General features: G+C 61.6%; 1 protein-coding gene across 2 annotated transcripts in view; it reads left to right on the forward strand.

Moving 5' to 3' along the window:
• ALDH1L1 (aldehyde dehydrogenase 1 family member L1) overlaps positions 1-9,579 on the forward strand; it is a 46,413-nt gene extending 36,834 nt beyond the window's left edge. For both annotated transcript variants that reach the window (XM_065885725.1, XM_065885726.1), the window contains 7 exons: positions 1,964-2,057; positions 3,455-3,554; positions 4,809-4,907; positions 5,554-5,719; positions 7,940-8,045; positions 8,519-8,718; positions 9,524-9,579. In XM_065885725.1, coding sequence (XP_065741797.1) covers positions 1,964-2,057; positions 3,455-3,554; positions 4,809-4,907; positions 5,554-5,719; positions 7,940-8,045; positions 8,519-8,718; positions 9,524-9,579 — 821 coding nt within the window. The remainder of the gene's footprint in view (positions 1-1,963; positions 2,058-3,454; positions 3,555-4,808; positions 4,908-5,553; positions 5,720-7,939; positions 8,046-8,518; positions 8,719-9,523) is intronic.
• Positions 9,580-13,929: the final 4,350 nt, after the last annotated feature.

A 13,929-nucleotide genomic window follows, 5' to 3' on the forward strand; every position in this document is an offset into this window, starting at 1 on the left:
TTTGCCATATGAATATCTTCTTTGGTGAGGTGTCTTTTCAGATATTTTGCCCGTTTTTTAATTAGGTTGTTTCCTTATTGTTGAGTTATTTGCATGTCTTGGGTAATAATCCATTATCAGATACATCTTTTGCAAATATTTTCCCCCCAAGGCAGTGATTTTTCAAAACATTGGTGGGGGAATGAAATTCGCATCAGAATCACTTTTGGAGGGGCTTCCCGGGTGGCACAGTGGTTGAGAGTCCACCTGCCGATGCAGGGGACACGGGTTCGTGCCCCGGTCTGGGAGGATCCCACATGCCGCGGAGCAGCTGGGCCCGTGAGCCATGACCGCTGAGCCTGCACGTCCAGAGCCTGTGCTCCGCAACGGGAGAGGCCCCAACAGTGAGAGGCCCCAACAGTGAGAGGCCCGCGTTCCGCAAAAAAAAAAAAAAAATCACTTATGGAGCCTTAACTGTTTAGAGAGAATGCAAGTGTCCTACTCCAAACCTTCCAAACCAGACCTTCACTGGTGCCGCTGGGCACAGGCAGTTCTGCAGGCGTGGAGACAGGTGCACAATGGCGATGGGGGGACTGGGTGGGGTGGAGGAGCCCCAGGACCGGCTGATTAGTGGAGGGTTGGGGGAGGGCAGGTGTGGGGACTGACTGTTGGCTTGAATGGCTGGCTGCACAGAGAGGTTGCTGACTGAAATGGAGAACATGGGGGAGAAGCACGTCTGGGGAAGCGGAGGAGTTCAGTTTCAAACATGCTGAGTTTGAGAGGCTGTAAGGCATCCAAGTGGAGGTGCCGAGCAGGCCGAGGAGTGATAGATGGGTCTGGATGCAGGGAAGCTGGGCATGAGATAGAGATTTAGAGGATGGTGAGCCTGCAGATGGCATTTGAAGAGGTGAGCTGGGGTGAGATGACTGAGGAGACCGTGAATGGAGAAGAGAAGGGGGCCCAGAGTGCAGCCAGAGGCACTGGGTGTTGTAAGAGTGGAGGGAAGTGGGGCGCAAGGAGGTGGAGGAAGGGCAGTCAGGGAAGCGAGAGTGGAGTAGCAGAGGAGGAGACGTCAGCAGGGGCCTTGCGTCAAGTCTGCACAGAGGTGACCCTGAGGTCTCATTGCACAGCAGCCCGGGAGGCTCAGTAGGCGCTGGCCACGTTGGGGAGGGTCCCTGCAGGTCCAGGAGGGTCAGCAGGCGCTGGCCACGTTGGGGAGGGTCCCTGCAGGTCCAGGAGGGTCAGCAGGCGCTGGCCACGTTGGGGAGGGTCCCTGCAGGTCCAGGAGGGTCAGTAGGCGCTGGCCACGTTGGGGAGGGTCCCTGCAGGTCCAGGAGGGTCAGTAGGCGCTGGCCACGTTGGGGAGGGTCCCTGCAGGTCCAGGAGGGTCAGTAGGCGCTGGCCACGTTGGGGAGGGTCCCTGCAGGTCCAGGAGGGTCAGCAGGCGCTGGCCACGTTGGGGAGGGTCCCTGCAGGTCCAGGAGGGTCAGCAGGCGCTGGCCACGTTGGGGAGGGTCCCTGCAGGCCTGGCATGGCGTGGGGGGTCGTGGAGTGTGGGGCGGCCAGGAGTCCAGGCATCCCCACAGGAGGGGTAATGTGTACTGGCTGGGGGCTTTCACCCTTCTCTCTGCGTCCCCACATGGTCATCTGTGTCTCTGTGTGTCCTTGTCTCCTCATAAGGACACGGCTCGTATTGGTTTAAGGCCACCCTAATGGCCTCATTTAATTCAGTCACCCCTTTAAAGACTCTGCGTCCAGTACAGTCACATCTGAGGTCAGGGGTCAGGACTACAGCCTGTGAATTTGGGGAGACACAGTTCTGCCCACACCAGGGACCAAGGCGCAGTGAGCCCGGGGGTGCCGAGGCCCTGGCACGTGGGCCCCGAGCTCTGGCCATGGGAGGACGGGCTGGAGGAGGGTGGCCGGACCCCTGCCTCGCCCTGGCACCGTGGCCATCCTTATCCCCCGCCCACTCGTCCCCCAGGCTCAGTGGTCGGCCAGAGACTCTCGGACCACCCCGACGTGCGGAAAATCGCGTTCACGGGCTCCACCGAGGTGGGAAAGCGTATCATGAAAAGGTAGGCGGTTGGAGTGAGTGGAGGGGCCGGCACTGCGGGGCCGATGGCCTCTGGTCCCGCGTGTGAGGCGGACAGTGCTGTGCGTGAGCCCGAGCCTGTGGCCGTCACAGGGTGGGGCCGCTGCAGACCCTGGTTCCGTGAGAGACGAGCCCTCGGTCAGGCCGGTGCAGCGGGGTGGGACCAGCGAGGGGCTGGGGCTTCGCTGCGATCCAGGGCCCCGAGCAAGCGTGGCTGCTGGGGGCGGAGCCGTGAGCGCGGGGGACACGGATCTCGGAGACTTAGTGCAGAGTAGAGCATCGCGACAGTTTCTGTACAGGTTACCAGTTGGAATGATATTATTGTTAGTGGGCTTAAATAGAAGTAATTTCACTGGATTCTTTTGAGCTTGCTTTTAACGTGGCCAGTAAACAAAAATTACCGTGTCCTGCAGCTGGTATGGGGGGCGTTTGCCCTCCTGATGACCAGCGCTGGCCGAGGGCCCGCTCCTGGCTTAGTGCCTGGACGTCAGCCTCAAACCCGCTGGGTCGTGTCGCTGATTTATGACACGACGTGGCCTGTTTCCCCCGGTCCCGTGAAGGAAGTTGCCGTGTCAGTGGCTCTGGTCCAGGCTGCTGACGAGCTTGGAGAGGTCGATGGGGCCGGACCCCAGGGCAGCAGCTGCAGCTCTGGCTGCCCCAGGCCTCGCAGGGTGCCTGAACGCCCCCGCCAGTGCAGCTGACTTTCTGGGGTGAGGTCTGGGCACACGTCTGCACTTTGAGTGACAGGTGCAAAGGGAGAGGAGCTGGGGCTGCTGAGCCGTCTGACCTGCGGGGTCTCCAAGCCCTTTCTCTGAGGACACCTGACCGCTGTGACTGCTGTGCTCCGAGGGTCACGCATGGGACCTCCCGGGACGGTCCAGCTGTGGCGGGGCATCTCCATGGGGATTAAAGCTGCAGCCCTGCCCCTGCCCTGGCTCCCACAGGCCTCTCTGTACCCCTCAGCCCTGAGGTGGGGGCCATGTGCCCCTTCTTGAATGGGCACCACACGGGTGCCCGTCAGAGTGGCTCTGCGTGGCCTCCTCTTGGGGTCAGGCCTGAAGACAGCAAGGCTGACCTGGAGGATCGTCTGCAAGGGGAGGGGTGCAGGGGTGCCCGTGGGAGCAAGGCCTGGGGCAGGGCTGGGCTGGGGTGCTGGGCTAGGAAGGCGGCAGGGAGCTGGGGGAAGCGGGGGGACGAGGGGAGAGTGACGGGGGAAGGCGCGGCCTGGGTCACACAGGGCTTCCCCCAGCCCGGACCCTGCGCCGTCCTTTTGAGTGAAGCGTGCTCTGGAGCTGCCCTCATCCCTCCCCTGGCTCTCCCCCCGCCACCCTGCGTCCCGGGCTCCGGGGACCCAGCTAGCCAACTCTCTGTTCCCTTCAGCTGTGCCCTGAGCAACGTGAAGAAGGTCTCCCTGGAGCTGGGCGGGAAGTCTCCCCTCATCATCTTTGCTGACTGCGACCTCCGCAAGGCCGTGCAGATGGTGAGGGCCGTGGAGGGCGGGGGCCGGGGCTCAGGGTCCACGGGCAGATGCACAGGCATCCTGGACCGCAGAGGAGGAAGGAAGAGGCCTTGGGGCCAGGGAGTGGCATGTACCTTACAGGACAGACACCCAAGAAGTTTCACAACTGCAGGGATAACTGCAGTCAGTTTCAAAGATGGGGAAATGTGAGCCAGGGTTCCGTCTGTTGTGAAATCAGCGCGGCCAAGTTTCCTGTCCCACAGAGAAGCAAGCAGAGCCCTGGGCACTTGGGCGGGACCCTGCTGGCAGCGGCCACCCCTGCTGTGGCTTGCCCACACTTGCCCAGCGCCGCCATGGACTCGCTGGGCAGCGTCGGGCAAGTCACTTAGCCTTTCTGGGCCTTGCGCTCTCACCGGGACGATGGGGGAGGATGGGCGTACGGGATTCAGCTGTCATGTCTGAAGGGCGTGGACCACGTGGCAGGTGCGGTGAGTCAGCTGTCCTGACATTGTCACTGTTGCCATCACACCTGTGCACACCAGTGGGAGCACCGGTCAAGCCACGCTCAGCCAGGTGCCCAGACACCCCCCACCCCGTCCAAGTGCTGCTGTGCCCCGGAGGAGTGAGCCCGGCACCGCGTGGAGGGGCTTCAGCCTCATTAGAGGGGAGACCGAGGGAGACTGTCGGCCCAAGGGTCTTGGCGGCCGAGCAGAGGCCGATGCTGCCAGGCCGGAGGCCTGTGTGTGTCTCTGGGCAGTGCAGTCGCAGCTTCTTCCAGGGGAGTTGAGCCTGACTGGCTCTCCCTCCCTCCCTCCCCCGACCCCCGGCTCCCCAGGTCCAAAGAGCAGGCTCCCTGGGGCCTCTTAGGACGTTTATTCGGACTCGGGCCTGGGCAGGCACCATCCCTCCCGAGAGTCCCACCCCTACCGCCTGCTTCAGGGCGCAGACCCCATCTCCGGGCTCAGCTCCAGGAGCGCGGTCCCGAGCCCTGTCATGCCCGGAGCCCACCCAGCCTGCGGGGTGTCCAGGCTCCCCCACTGCACGCCCCACTGCTCCCCCCGCTGGCCTGGTCCCCCTGCGGCCTCACTTCCCGCTTGTTCGCCTGTGGCCGCTCGTCTCCAGGGATGGTGCCCAGTGCCGGTGAGCCTGGACGGCCGCAGGAGCTCAGGACACCTGCCTCCTTCCCCTTCCCGACGAGGGGGCGCTGGGGCCCAGTGGGGGCTGGGGGCTGGTGCCTGGGGGTTGTAACCCAGCCCTGTCACCTCTTCTGCGAAGGGAATGAGCTCTGTCTTCTTCAACAAAGGCGAGAACTGCATCGCCGCCGGCCGGCTCTTTGTAGAGGACTCGATTCACGACCAGTTTGTGCAGAGGGTGGTAAGTTGTGCCACAGGGCCTGGGAACTGCCCACTCACCGGGTACAGGGCCTTGGCGGGCAGAGCCAGGGCCGGGCCAGGCGCTGTCCACCTGGTCGGGGGCGCTGTGACAAGTCTTCCTGGTTTTTATTATTTCGGCGGGAAACGGCAACCCCGCGGCTCCCCTGACGTGAGCAGCAGGGCCCGTGTTGGGGCGGGGCCCTCCTGGTGCAACCCGGGCGAACAGATGTGGGGCCGGGCCAGGGGGAGTCCAGGTGCAGCCCCTGCACAGTGCTCCGTCTGCCCACCTTGTCACGGGGCGTCATTGTCTAGTTTCCCCACCCTGTGGCCTGCAGCTCCTCCGTCTGGGAGGTCGGGTGCAGGACCCCCCTGTACTGCCCCTGCACCACACCCCTCTCCCACCTCTGCACATCGGCGCCATCCCAGCCCCCAGCACCAGGCCCAGGTCTCCCTGCACGGAGGGTGCACTGGGGGCTTCAGCCTGGAAGGCAGGTTTGGAACCAGAATACGGTCCCAGGAGTCAGAGCCCTGCGTGTGCACTTTCTTCAGGGGCCAGCGGTTGGTCGCTGAAAAGGCATACGTGGGAGGCGGGGCAACTGGTCAGGAACCATGGCACCAGGCGACCCTGACGGGGAGGACCTTTGCAGGTGGAGGAGGTGGGGAAGATGAAGATCGGGAGCCCCCTCGACCGGGACACCAGCCACGGGCCACAGAACCACCAGGCCCACCTCCAGAAGCTGGTGGAGTATTGCCAGCGCGGCGTGAAGGAAGGGGCCACGCTGGTCTGTGGTGGGAACCAAGTCCCCCGGCCAGGTCAGTCAGGCCTCCTGGCCACGTGGGCCAGCCAAGACAGCGGGTGGCATGGCCTCCGGGGCAGGCATCGCAGAGCCAGGCTCCTAGGCTCCAGCCCCCAATCCGGGACCTCGGGGATGGGGGGCACCTTGGCTATTTGGACACCTGCCAGGTCAAGTGTGGGGCTGGTAAGATGCGGCCCTGGTTGCCCAAGCATCTCCGCATCCTTGAAACTCTTTCCTCCCGTGGATCTGTGATACTGGATTTCATGGTTTGCCTATCTTTGGCCATCACTCCTCCATGGCCACTCTTGGCTGGAAACCCCCTCTCCGCCTGTCCCTTAAATGTAGGGAGAGCCCCAGGTCTGTCCTGAACTTGGACACTTTCCCTGGAGGGTCTCTCGCCCTGCAGCGGCTCAGACTTGCCCAGGACTTGTCTCCTCACCCAGACTCCTGAGCCCTGGACCCCTCTGCTTGCACGTCACCCAGGCCCCTGAGTCTCAGTGGTGCCAAGTCCACCTCGTCACAGCATCCCCAGCCCCGACCTGACCCCAGACACACACCTGCCCCTCTAGAATCTTCGGTCCAGTCCAGTCACCGAGCCCGAGAAGCCGGAGCAGCAGGTTCAGACAATCTGGGCTGCTTCCCCTCGGACCGCCTGCTCCCCGTGTCAGGCACACGTCTGTTTCCTACACCCTCACCATCCAACCCTTGGTGCCGGCACCGAGCCTCACGCCAGCCTGTCCGCCAGATGGCGGGAAGGAGGGAACAGATTCCAGGCTCCTCCCTTTCTTGACCCCAGCTCTTAATTAACTGCCCGATTCTCTCAAACCTGGAGATCTTCCCTGCCACCATCGTGCCGACTCTCCCCTGAGTCTGGACCGGAACAGGGGTCCTGGGGGCCTCCTGAGCCCCCAGTCATGCACTTACGCAGCTGCCGCGTCTGGCTGTGTGTCCTCCGTGCCGAAACCCTCCCACGGTGAGCGCCTCCACAGGGGCAAGCTCAGCCCGGCGTGTCTCCCCACCTGTGTCCAACCTGCAGCCCTTAACTGTTCCTCCGAGTACGCCCGGCGTCTTCCTGCTTGTGTGCTGGCTGCTCCTCCACTTACAGGTGCCTCCTGAGCGTCCCCACCTGGTGACCTCATCACTCAGGTGACGTCGGGCTCAGGCTGTGGTGCTCCCGCAGGTCTCGGGCGTTCCTGGGCACCTCGTACCTGCACAGAGCTTATGTAGCCACTGTGCCACTGCTGTCTGCTTGCCCTCTTCCCTGCCCCCACAGACTTGGGCTTCCACGAAGCCAGAGTCTGGGGCTGACATGACGTGAAGGCACCTTTGCAGAGCAGCTAGGGCTGCAGCACCCAGGAACCATGGGGCCTGCTCCCCACCACCCCCTGGCCTGAGGGCCCCCATGGGGGACAGTGCTGTGAATACAGGCCCACCCACCTGGAGGCCAGAGGATGAGGGATCACGGGCGTGCAGCCCTCCTTCCCGGGGCCCGGCACGCAGGGGGGACGGGGGTGTGGGCGGAGACTGGCCACCCCGGAGCACCGGGTCCTGGGGGCACATTTCCTTTGCAGGGGTCAACGTGTTCATACACGACTCATGTTTTAGAAACTGTAATTACTGTTAAAATATAATTTATAAAAATATGGAATATTTTATTAAAGATAAATTTGTTTGTTCTTCTGAACACTGGAGGTAGAAGATTTCAAGTCTCTTGGTTTTCCCGAAATCAGGCCAAACTAAAGTTTAGTCCAGCAGGTCTCAGGGCCCGCAGCTGTATGTCCAGAGGAGAAGTAGTCAGAGAACGCCTTTCTGCCGCCAGAAATGGTTTTGTGGGGCGGCAGTTGGGATGGGAGAAGGTGTGTCCGGCCGAGAGCACCAGCCCCTACCCCCGGGCAGGCAGTGCCCACCCCGCAGGGTCAGGAAGGATGGGGAGGCTGTCCTGGGAGGCCCTGTCCACCAGGACCTCTGTCCAAGGCCCCCTCCACAGGGCCGATGGAGGGCCTTCTGGAGGCTGCACTGGCCGAAGGATCCAGATGTGCTTTCAGACTGAAGGTCACTAGAAAAACCCAGGTTTCGTCCGGCTGCGAGCTGCAGCCCTGGCGGTGGACAGACCAGCTCCTCGCATCACCTCACTGTGCCTAGAGCACTTAGTTGAAAGGCTGTGAGCGTCAGGACTCGTGCGCCTGGGGCAGGAAAGCCACCCACAGCGTCATGAACTCCTCTGCCTCCACCAAAGGTTTCTTCTTCGAGCCGACCGTCTTCACGGACGTGGAGGACCACATGTTCATAGCCCGGGAGGAGTCCTTCGGGCCTGTCATGATCATCTCTCGGTTTGCCAGTGGGTAGGGAGCCCGCTTATGGCTCATGACAGCCTGACTCTTGCCCTTGTTACTGGGGTCTTCGCATGAGCTGCGGGGCCGGGAGGGGAGCCCAGATGGGTGGGGGCTGTGGACGCAGCCCGGACCCCACAGACTCCTCGCAGCCGCGGGCGTGGGGACCCCAGGGGACCGCAGGGCGGCTGGGCCCACCAGGAGTGTCCTCTGCGTCTCTCTGGGCGTCTCCACGGCGTGCTGGGTTCAGCCCTGAGCACCCACGGCTGCGTCATGAGCCAGCCAAACCTCAGTGGCCGGAATAGCAACCATTGTTTTTTTCGCTTGTGAATCTGCAGTTTGGTCAGGGGGGCTGACCGGTCTGTGCCCTGTGCCAGCCGTGTCGGGCTCCCCCCTGGGGCGGGGGGCGCAGGTCTCTCTGGGTCCCACGTACAGGGCTGGACCCTTGCCCCCCTCACGGAGGTCCTCCTGGCTTTTCCCTGCAGCGATGTGGATGCGGTGCTGTCTCGGGCCAACGCCACAGAGTTCGGCCTGGCCTCTGGCGTCTTCACCAGGGACATCAGCAAGGCCCTGTACGTCAGCGACAAGCTAGAGGCGGGCACCGTGTTCGTCAACACGTACAACAAGACCGACGTGGCTGCTCCCTTCGGAGGCTTCAAGCAGTCGGGATTTGGCAAAGACCTGGGTAACCTAATCGTGCCCGCTTTCATTTATCCATTCAACAAACATCGGTTAGAGCCCGCTCAGTCCCAGGGGCCAGGGGTGGAGCTGATGAGATGGCTGCTGACTTCTTGCTGGGAGGGGGTCGGTGATAAATGGGGCTGGAAGCCAGATCCTGCTGGAAGCCGTCCAGACAGAGCGATCTGAACAGGAAGCTGGAGGGTGGCTTTAGCTGGGAGCCAGGTGGGCCTCCCTGAGGAGGTGTCCTCTGGGCTGAGACCTGAGTGGCTGGAGGAGCTGCCGTGAAGGCCCAGGTTCGTGCATTCCTGCCAGAGGGGACGGCGGGTCCTGAGGGAACCAGCTTTGGTCTTGGAGCTGCAGAGAGAGGCCGAGTGCTGGAGTGGGCCTGCCAGGGAGGCAGGCAACGGCCGGATTGCAGGACCTGGGACCACGGTCAGGGCTGAGGCTTCAGAGAGGGGAACCCGTGGGGGCCGAGCATGCCCAACGTGGTGACGTGAGGCCCAGTGTAGAGATGGTGTCACCGGGCCTGCCTGCCCAGGGAGGAGGACTTCTGCCCGGCACCCCTCTTTCCCTGGCTGCTCTGTAATGTAGGCTGGGTCCCACTCCCCGCATCCCGCCACTGCGGAAGCCAGAAGCTGGGGGTTAGGTCCAGTCGGGGATCAACTCTGACGTCAGATTTGCAGCGGGGCAGGGGGGTGCGAAGGTGCAGGAGAGCACAATGGTCTTCTCAGCTACGGGGCCAACGGGGTCATGAGACCACAGCGCTGCCGGGCCCGTGACGTTGCTCCCGGGCTCGCGGTGTCTTGCAGGAGAGGCGGCCCTGAACGAGTACCTGCGGGTCAAGACGGTTACCTTCGAGTACTGAGGAGGGCCTCAGGATGTGTCCCCGGCTGTGGGCTCACCCCCCGCAGTGCACAGCCCCTCCCTGAACGTGGTGGAGCCCTCCTGCCGGCACCCCTGTCCCCATCTGGGACCCCCGTCCTGGCCCGTCAGCGCAGCCATTGTCTTGGGCAGAAAGTGGCCCCGTGCGAATAAAGGTTCTGGCGGGCACCCTGCGTCCCGGCGTGTCTGTGTGCCCAGGCCCTCCGTGCGAGTCCTGCTCTCGGGCCAGCTGGCCGGACTCGGGAGAGCCAGGCGCCCTCCTGGGCAGGGTGTCGGCTCCCGCCTCAGAAACGGGGTGCTGAGATGAAGTTAGGACGCACGTCTGTTGGGGTGACCCCGGGAGACACCAGGGAGGAAGCAGGCTGGGCCGCGGATGCCTCCCCAGCAAGTGGCTGGACCCTCCCCCCATGCCGAGCAGACCCGTCCAGGGCCCCCCCGATGGGCGTGCTCCCCCTTCGCCCTGCCTGTGTCTTCCGGGGCCCGGCGGCCTCCCCACTTCTCCTGGCCCCCACCATGCGGCCTTCCTCTCCGTCCGTCCGGCCCTCAGCGTCCCGACCTCCCTGGGAAGTGGCAGAAGAGCCATGAGGAGAGGGTTCCTTGCTCCCTAGATGCTACCTGCACACACTCTCCCTGCCCCCGCCCTGCGTGTGGGTCACTGAACCCTTCCCCTGGCCCACGGTTTCACCCGTTTATAAACCAGGGGGCTGAGTGGACGTCGTCGTTCTCAGATCCCAGGAGCGAGGACCTCGGACACGCCTGCCTGCAGAAGGGCCCAGCAACTCCGAGCCGGCAGGGGTCCCAGACTCGCTCCGGGGCTGGTCTGGGCAGCAGGCTGCCCCCGGGCCCCGCTCCGCCTTGGGGCGGCCTCTCTCCCTGTGTCCTCTCTTCTCCCCTGACCTTCTTAGGGGTCAGGAAGAACCAGCAACCCCGCCTCGAGGGGCGACGCAGCCCCGGAGCCAGACCCCGCCCCATGCCCACCTGCCTGCCCGAGGCAGGGCCGGCGCCCCAGCCTGGTGCCGGCTCTCCAGTCTCATGGCCCACAGAGGGGAGAAGTGTGTTTCGTCTCTGGACTCTGTCCCCTGCCTGGGGCCATTCGTGAGGACCCACGGTGGTGGGGACCGGCCCTGTCTGAGGGGACATGGACCTGCCTTATTATCTCCTAACTGGAGGGACACTCCCACTCCTGCCCCTTTGCTGGGTCCCCGTTGCTTCGCCTCCAACCCCCCGACCCCAGGGCCAGGGCGTCCACGGCAGAGTCCGGGCTCTGCAGCCGGCTTGGCCCTCAGCGGCTGCTCTCCTGCCCCCTTGCTAGGTGGGATCCTGCAGGGTCCCCAGGGGTCAGCCTGGCTTCCCTGGAAACAGCCCCGCAGGCAGAAGAGCAGGCAGGGCCTGGAGCACAGCCCGTCCTCGCCCAGGTCGAGCTGGGAGACACCTTCCTCCCCGTGGCCCAGGGCTTGGCTGGCCGGGGGACTAAGCTGCAGTCGAGAATTCTGGTTCAGGTGCGAGAGGCAGCGCCCGGCTTTGCCCCGAGTCCTGTCTCCAGAAGGGATTCAGGAACCCTCCAGAAGCCACAGGCAAGTGCGTAAGAGAAGCACCCAGCTCTCCCACCTGGGCCTGTCTCTCCAGTGAGGCTCCTTCACTTCCACACAGAACAGGTCACTTCTGGTCGCTAGATGTCGGGGGGCTGGTCCCCACACCAAGCGATTCTCCACGACACCAGCTGAGTGTCCTGCAATTTAACCAAACTCTGCCACCGCTGCCCGGAGCTGGAGTCAGACCCCACAGACTGAGGGCTCAGCCCCACAACACTGGCCCCCAGGTTACCTACAACTTCTGTCTGACGTGGCTACACGGCAGGGCCTCCCACGACCCCCTCCTTGGGCTCAGTCCGTTTGCTAGAGCAGCTCACGGAACTCAGGGAAACACTCAGCCACACTTACCAGTTTATTAAAGGATGTGATAAAGGAAAGAGATGAACAGCCGGAGTACGTAGGGCGAGGCCTGCGAGGGTCTGAGCACGGGAGCTTCTGTCCCACGGACTTGGGGGTGCCACCCTCCCGGTGTGGATGTGCTCAGCCCCCGGACCCTGTCCTGTTGGGGTATTTTGTGCCTTCTTCGTGTAAGCGTGATCCATCATTAAGTCCATTCGCGGCCCCTCTCCCCTCTCTGGAGGATGGTGGGGGGCGGGAGAGGAGCTGAGAACCGGAAGCTTCTCATCCTGGCTTCGTCTTTCCGGTGACCAACCCCACCAGGAGCCCCCGAGAGTCGCCTCAGCAAACAAAAGATGTTCCCAGTGTTCTTATCATTTGGGAAATTACAAGGGTTCAGGGGCTCTGTGCCAGGAGCTGGGGCAGAGAAAACATGTATTTTCTAGTATCTCACAGTAAGGAGAATAAGACTGTGAGTTATCTGCCATTTCTTTCCCTTCTTTCCTAAGTCATAGAACTCTCAAATTGTACCCGGGCACATGGCTGCGTGAAGGATGCAGAGTTCCCAGCGTCCTTTGCAGCCGGGCAGTGGCCACAGAGCCCAGTCAAGTGGACAGAGCTCCAGTGGACGTGGTAGCTGCCCCTCCTGGGGCTCGGCCTGCAAGGGGAGTCGGGGCTCAGGCCGTCACTCCCTCCCTCCTCCCCTGGGGCGGGCTGCAAGCGGCCTGATGGTGGGCGTTTTCCCAACAGGCAGATACGGCAGGGCGGCGCCCGGAGGGGACCCGCCAGCAGCCCGTTACATGGAGACAGTGAACTTGCCCCTCCCTTTTTATAATGTTTAAATGCATTTGTCCTCACCGAGTTGACAGACGAGTTCAAGGCAACTTAGAAAAATAATACAGTTAACATATGCGTGGGTGAATCGGGGCAGAGAAGGGCGCTAGGAAGGAGAGCAGGAACGCGGTGGCGCCCACACTGCCTGCAGGGAAACCCTATCCGCTTCTAAAGCTGGAGCGCAGTTGAGTCAGGGCTTTCCAGCTGCCGAGAGTGCGAGGAAACCTGATCAGTGACCTAATTCGTGGTGTCTGTGCGACAGAAACAAGCTTGTGTTTCTGGAGAAGAGAACGGAATTCATCTCTTGAGTCCTCCTAAAACACATTTTACAATGTGATGACCGCTGTCTTACACGATTTTACACAGGGTGGTGATGAAATTAAATTCGTATTTTAAGGCAAGACAAGAATAAATTAAACTTCTTCTCTGCCCTTTGGCCTCCTCCCTCCCCACTAGTGTGCATGGGCGTCTGCATTGGGTGTAACCTGACCTCCCCAATGGCAGAAACATCTGGCGACAGCCATGGAACTCCTTGGAAGGTAACATTCCTTTCCTTATCCTCTAAGAGGTCACGATGACCCACCACTCACCTTGTACGTGCAGACGTCTTTGGTGGACTTTATGGGCAAGGCCACTATATCATTTCCCTTAGAGGTAGTGATTGGTGCAGAACAGACTGGTCAGATGACCTGGGGAGATACCGGGCTGCCCCTAAAAGAAGTTCTTAGCTCAAATACGTACTTAGGACCGTGTTAATGTCACTAGCTGTATTACTTGTATGCTGCCTATCTTACAAGATCATTGTTTCTTGCATTACCAAACCCGATAAAAATAATGACGACTAGGTGACCTAAAACAATTGTCAAATTCATGGTTCTGGAAGATCAGTGATTGTAACAGCGTAACTCTAGATACGGGAAGAAGGTACAAGAGGGAACCGTTTCCAGGACCATAACAGACTAGTAGGACAGGCGGCCCAGAGGCCTTGGGCTACCGTTAACAGGGCCTAGTCCAGTAACAGCGCATTGAGTGGCCCATCGAGGAAATCCTCGCCTGACCTGAATTCGGATTGCTCTCGCGGTAGAACCAGGGGGCTCAGCTGCAAAGTGGGTGAGGCCTGATCAGGGCCTGTGCGTTTACGAAAGGCTCCAAAATTATAAAATTGTGGTAGAGTACACCTAACATACAACGTAACCATCTTAACCCCTTGCAAGTGTACAGGTCAGTGGCGTTAAGTATGCTCATGTTGCCAGGCAACCGTCACCAGCATCACCTTCAGAACTTGTTCATCTTGCAAAACGGAAACTCTCCCAGCAGAGACTTTAATGTGAACGGCAAGCGAGGCGATTCACAGAGCTGAGCTGTCGCTCACCGCCAGGAAGAAGATGCGCACTCTTCACCTGTAAATCTGTGCCTAGTCTCTGCACGGTACACACCACTTTAGAGCCGTGAGGGCATCAGATCCCCCAGGTGATGGGCTCAGTCCCGCAAGCCTGCCCGCCCCCCAGCTTCAGATGCCAGTTGAAGCCAGGTTGTCACGTGTGCTTCTGACCCACCGGCTGTAGATGAGA

Source organism: Phocoena phocoena, chromosome 10, assembly GCF_963924675.1.
Source record: "Phocoena phocoena chromosome 10, mPhoPho1.1, whole genome shotgun sequence".
Taxonomy (NCBI): Eukaryota; Metazoa; Chordata; class Mammalia; order Artiodactyla; family Phocoenidae; genus Phocoena; species Phocoena phocoena.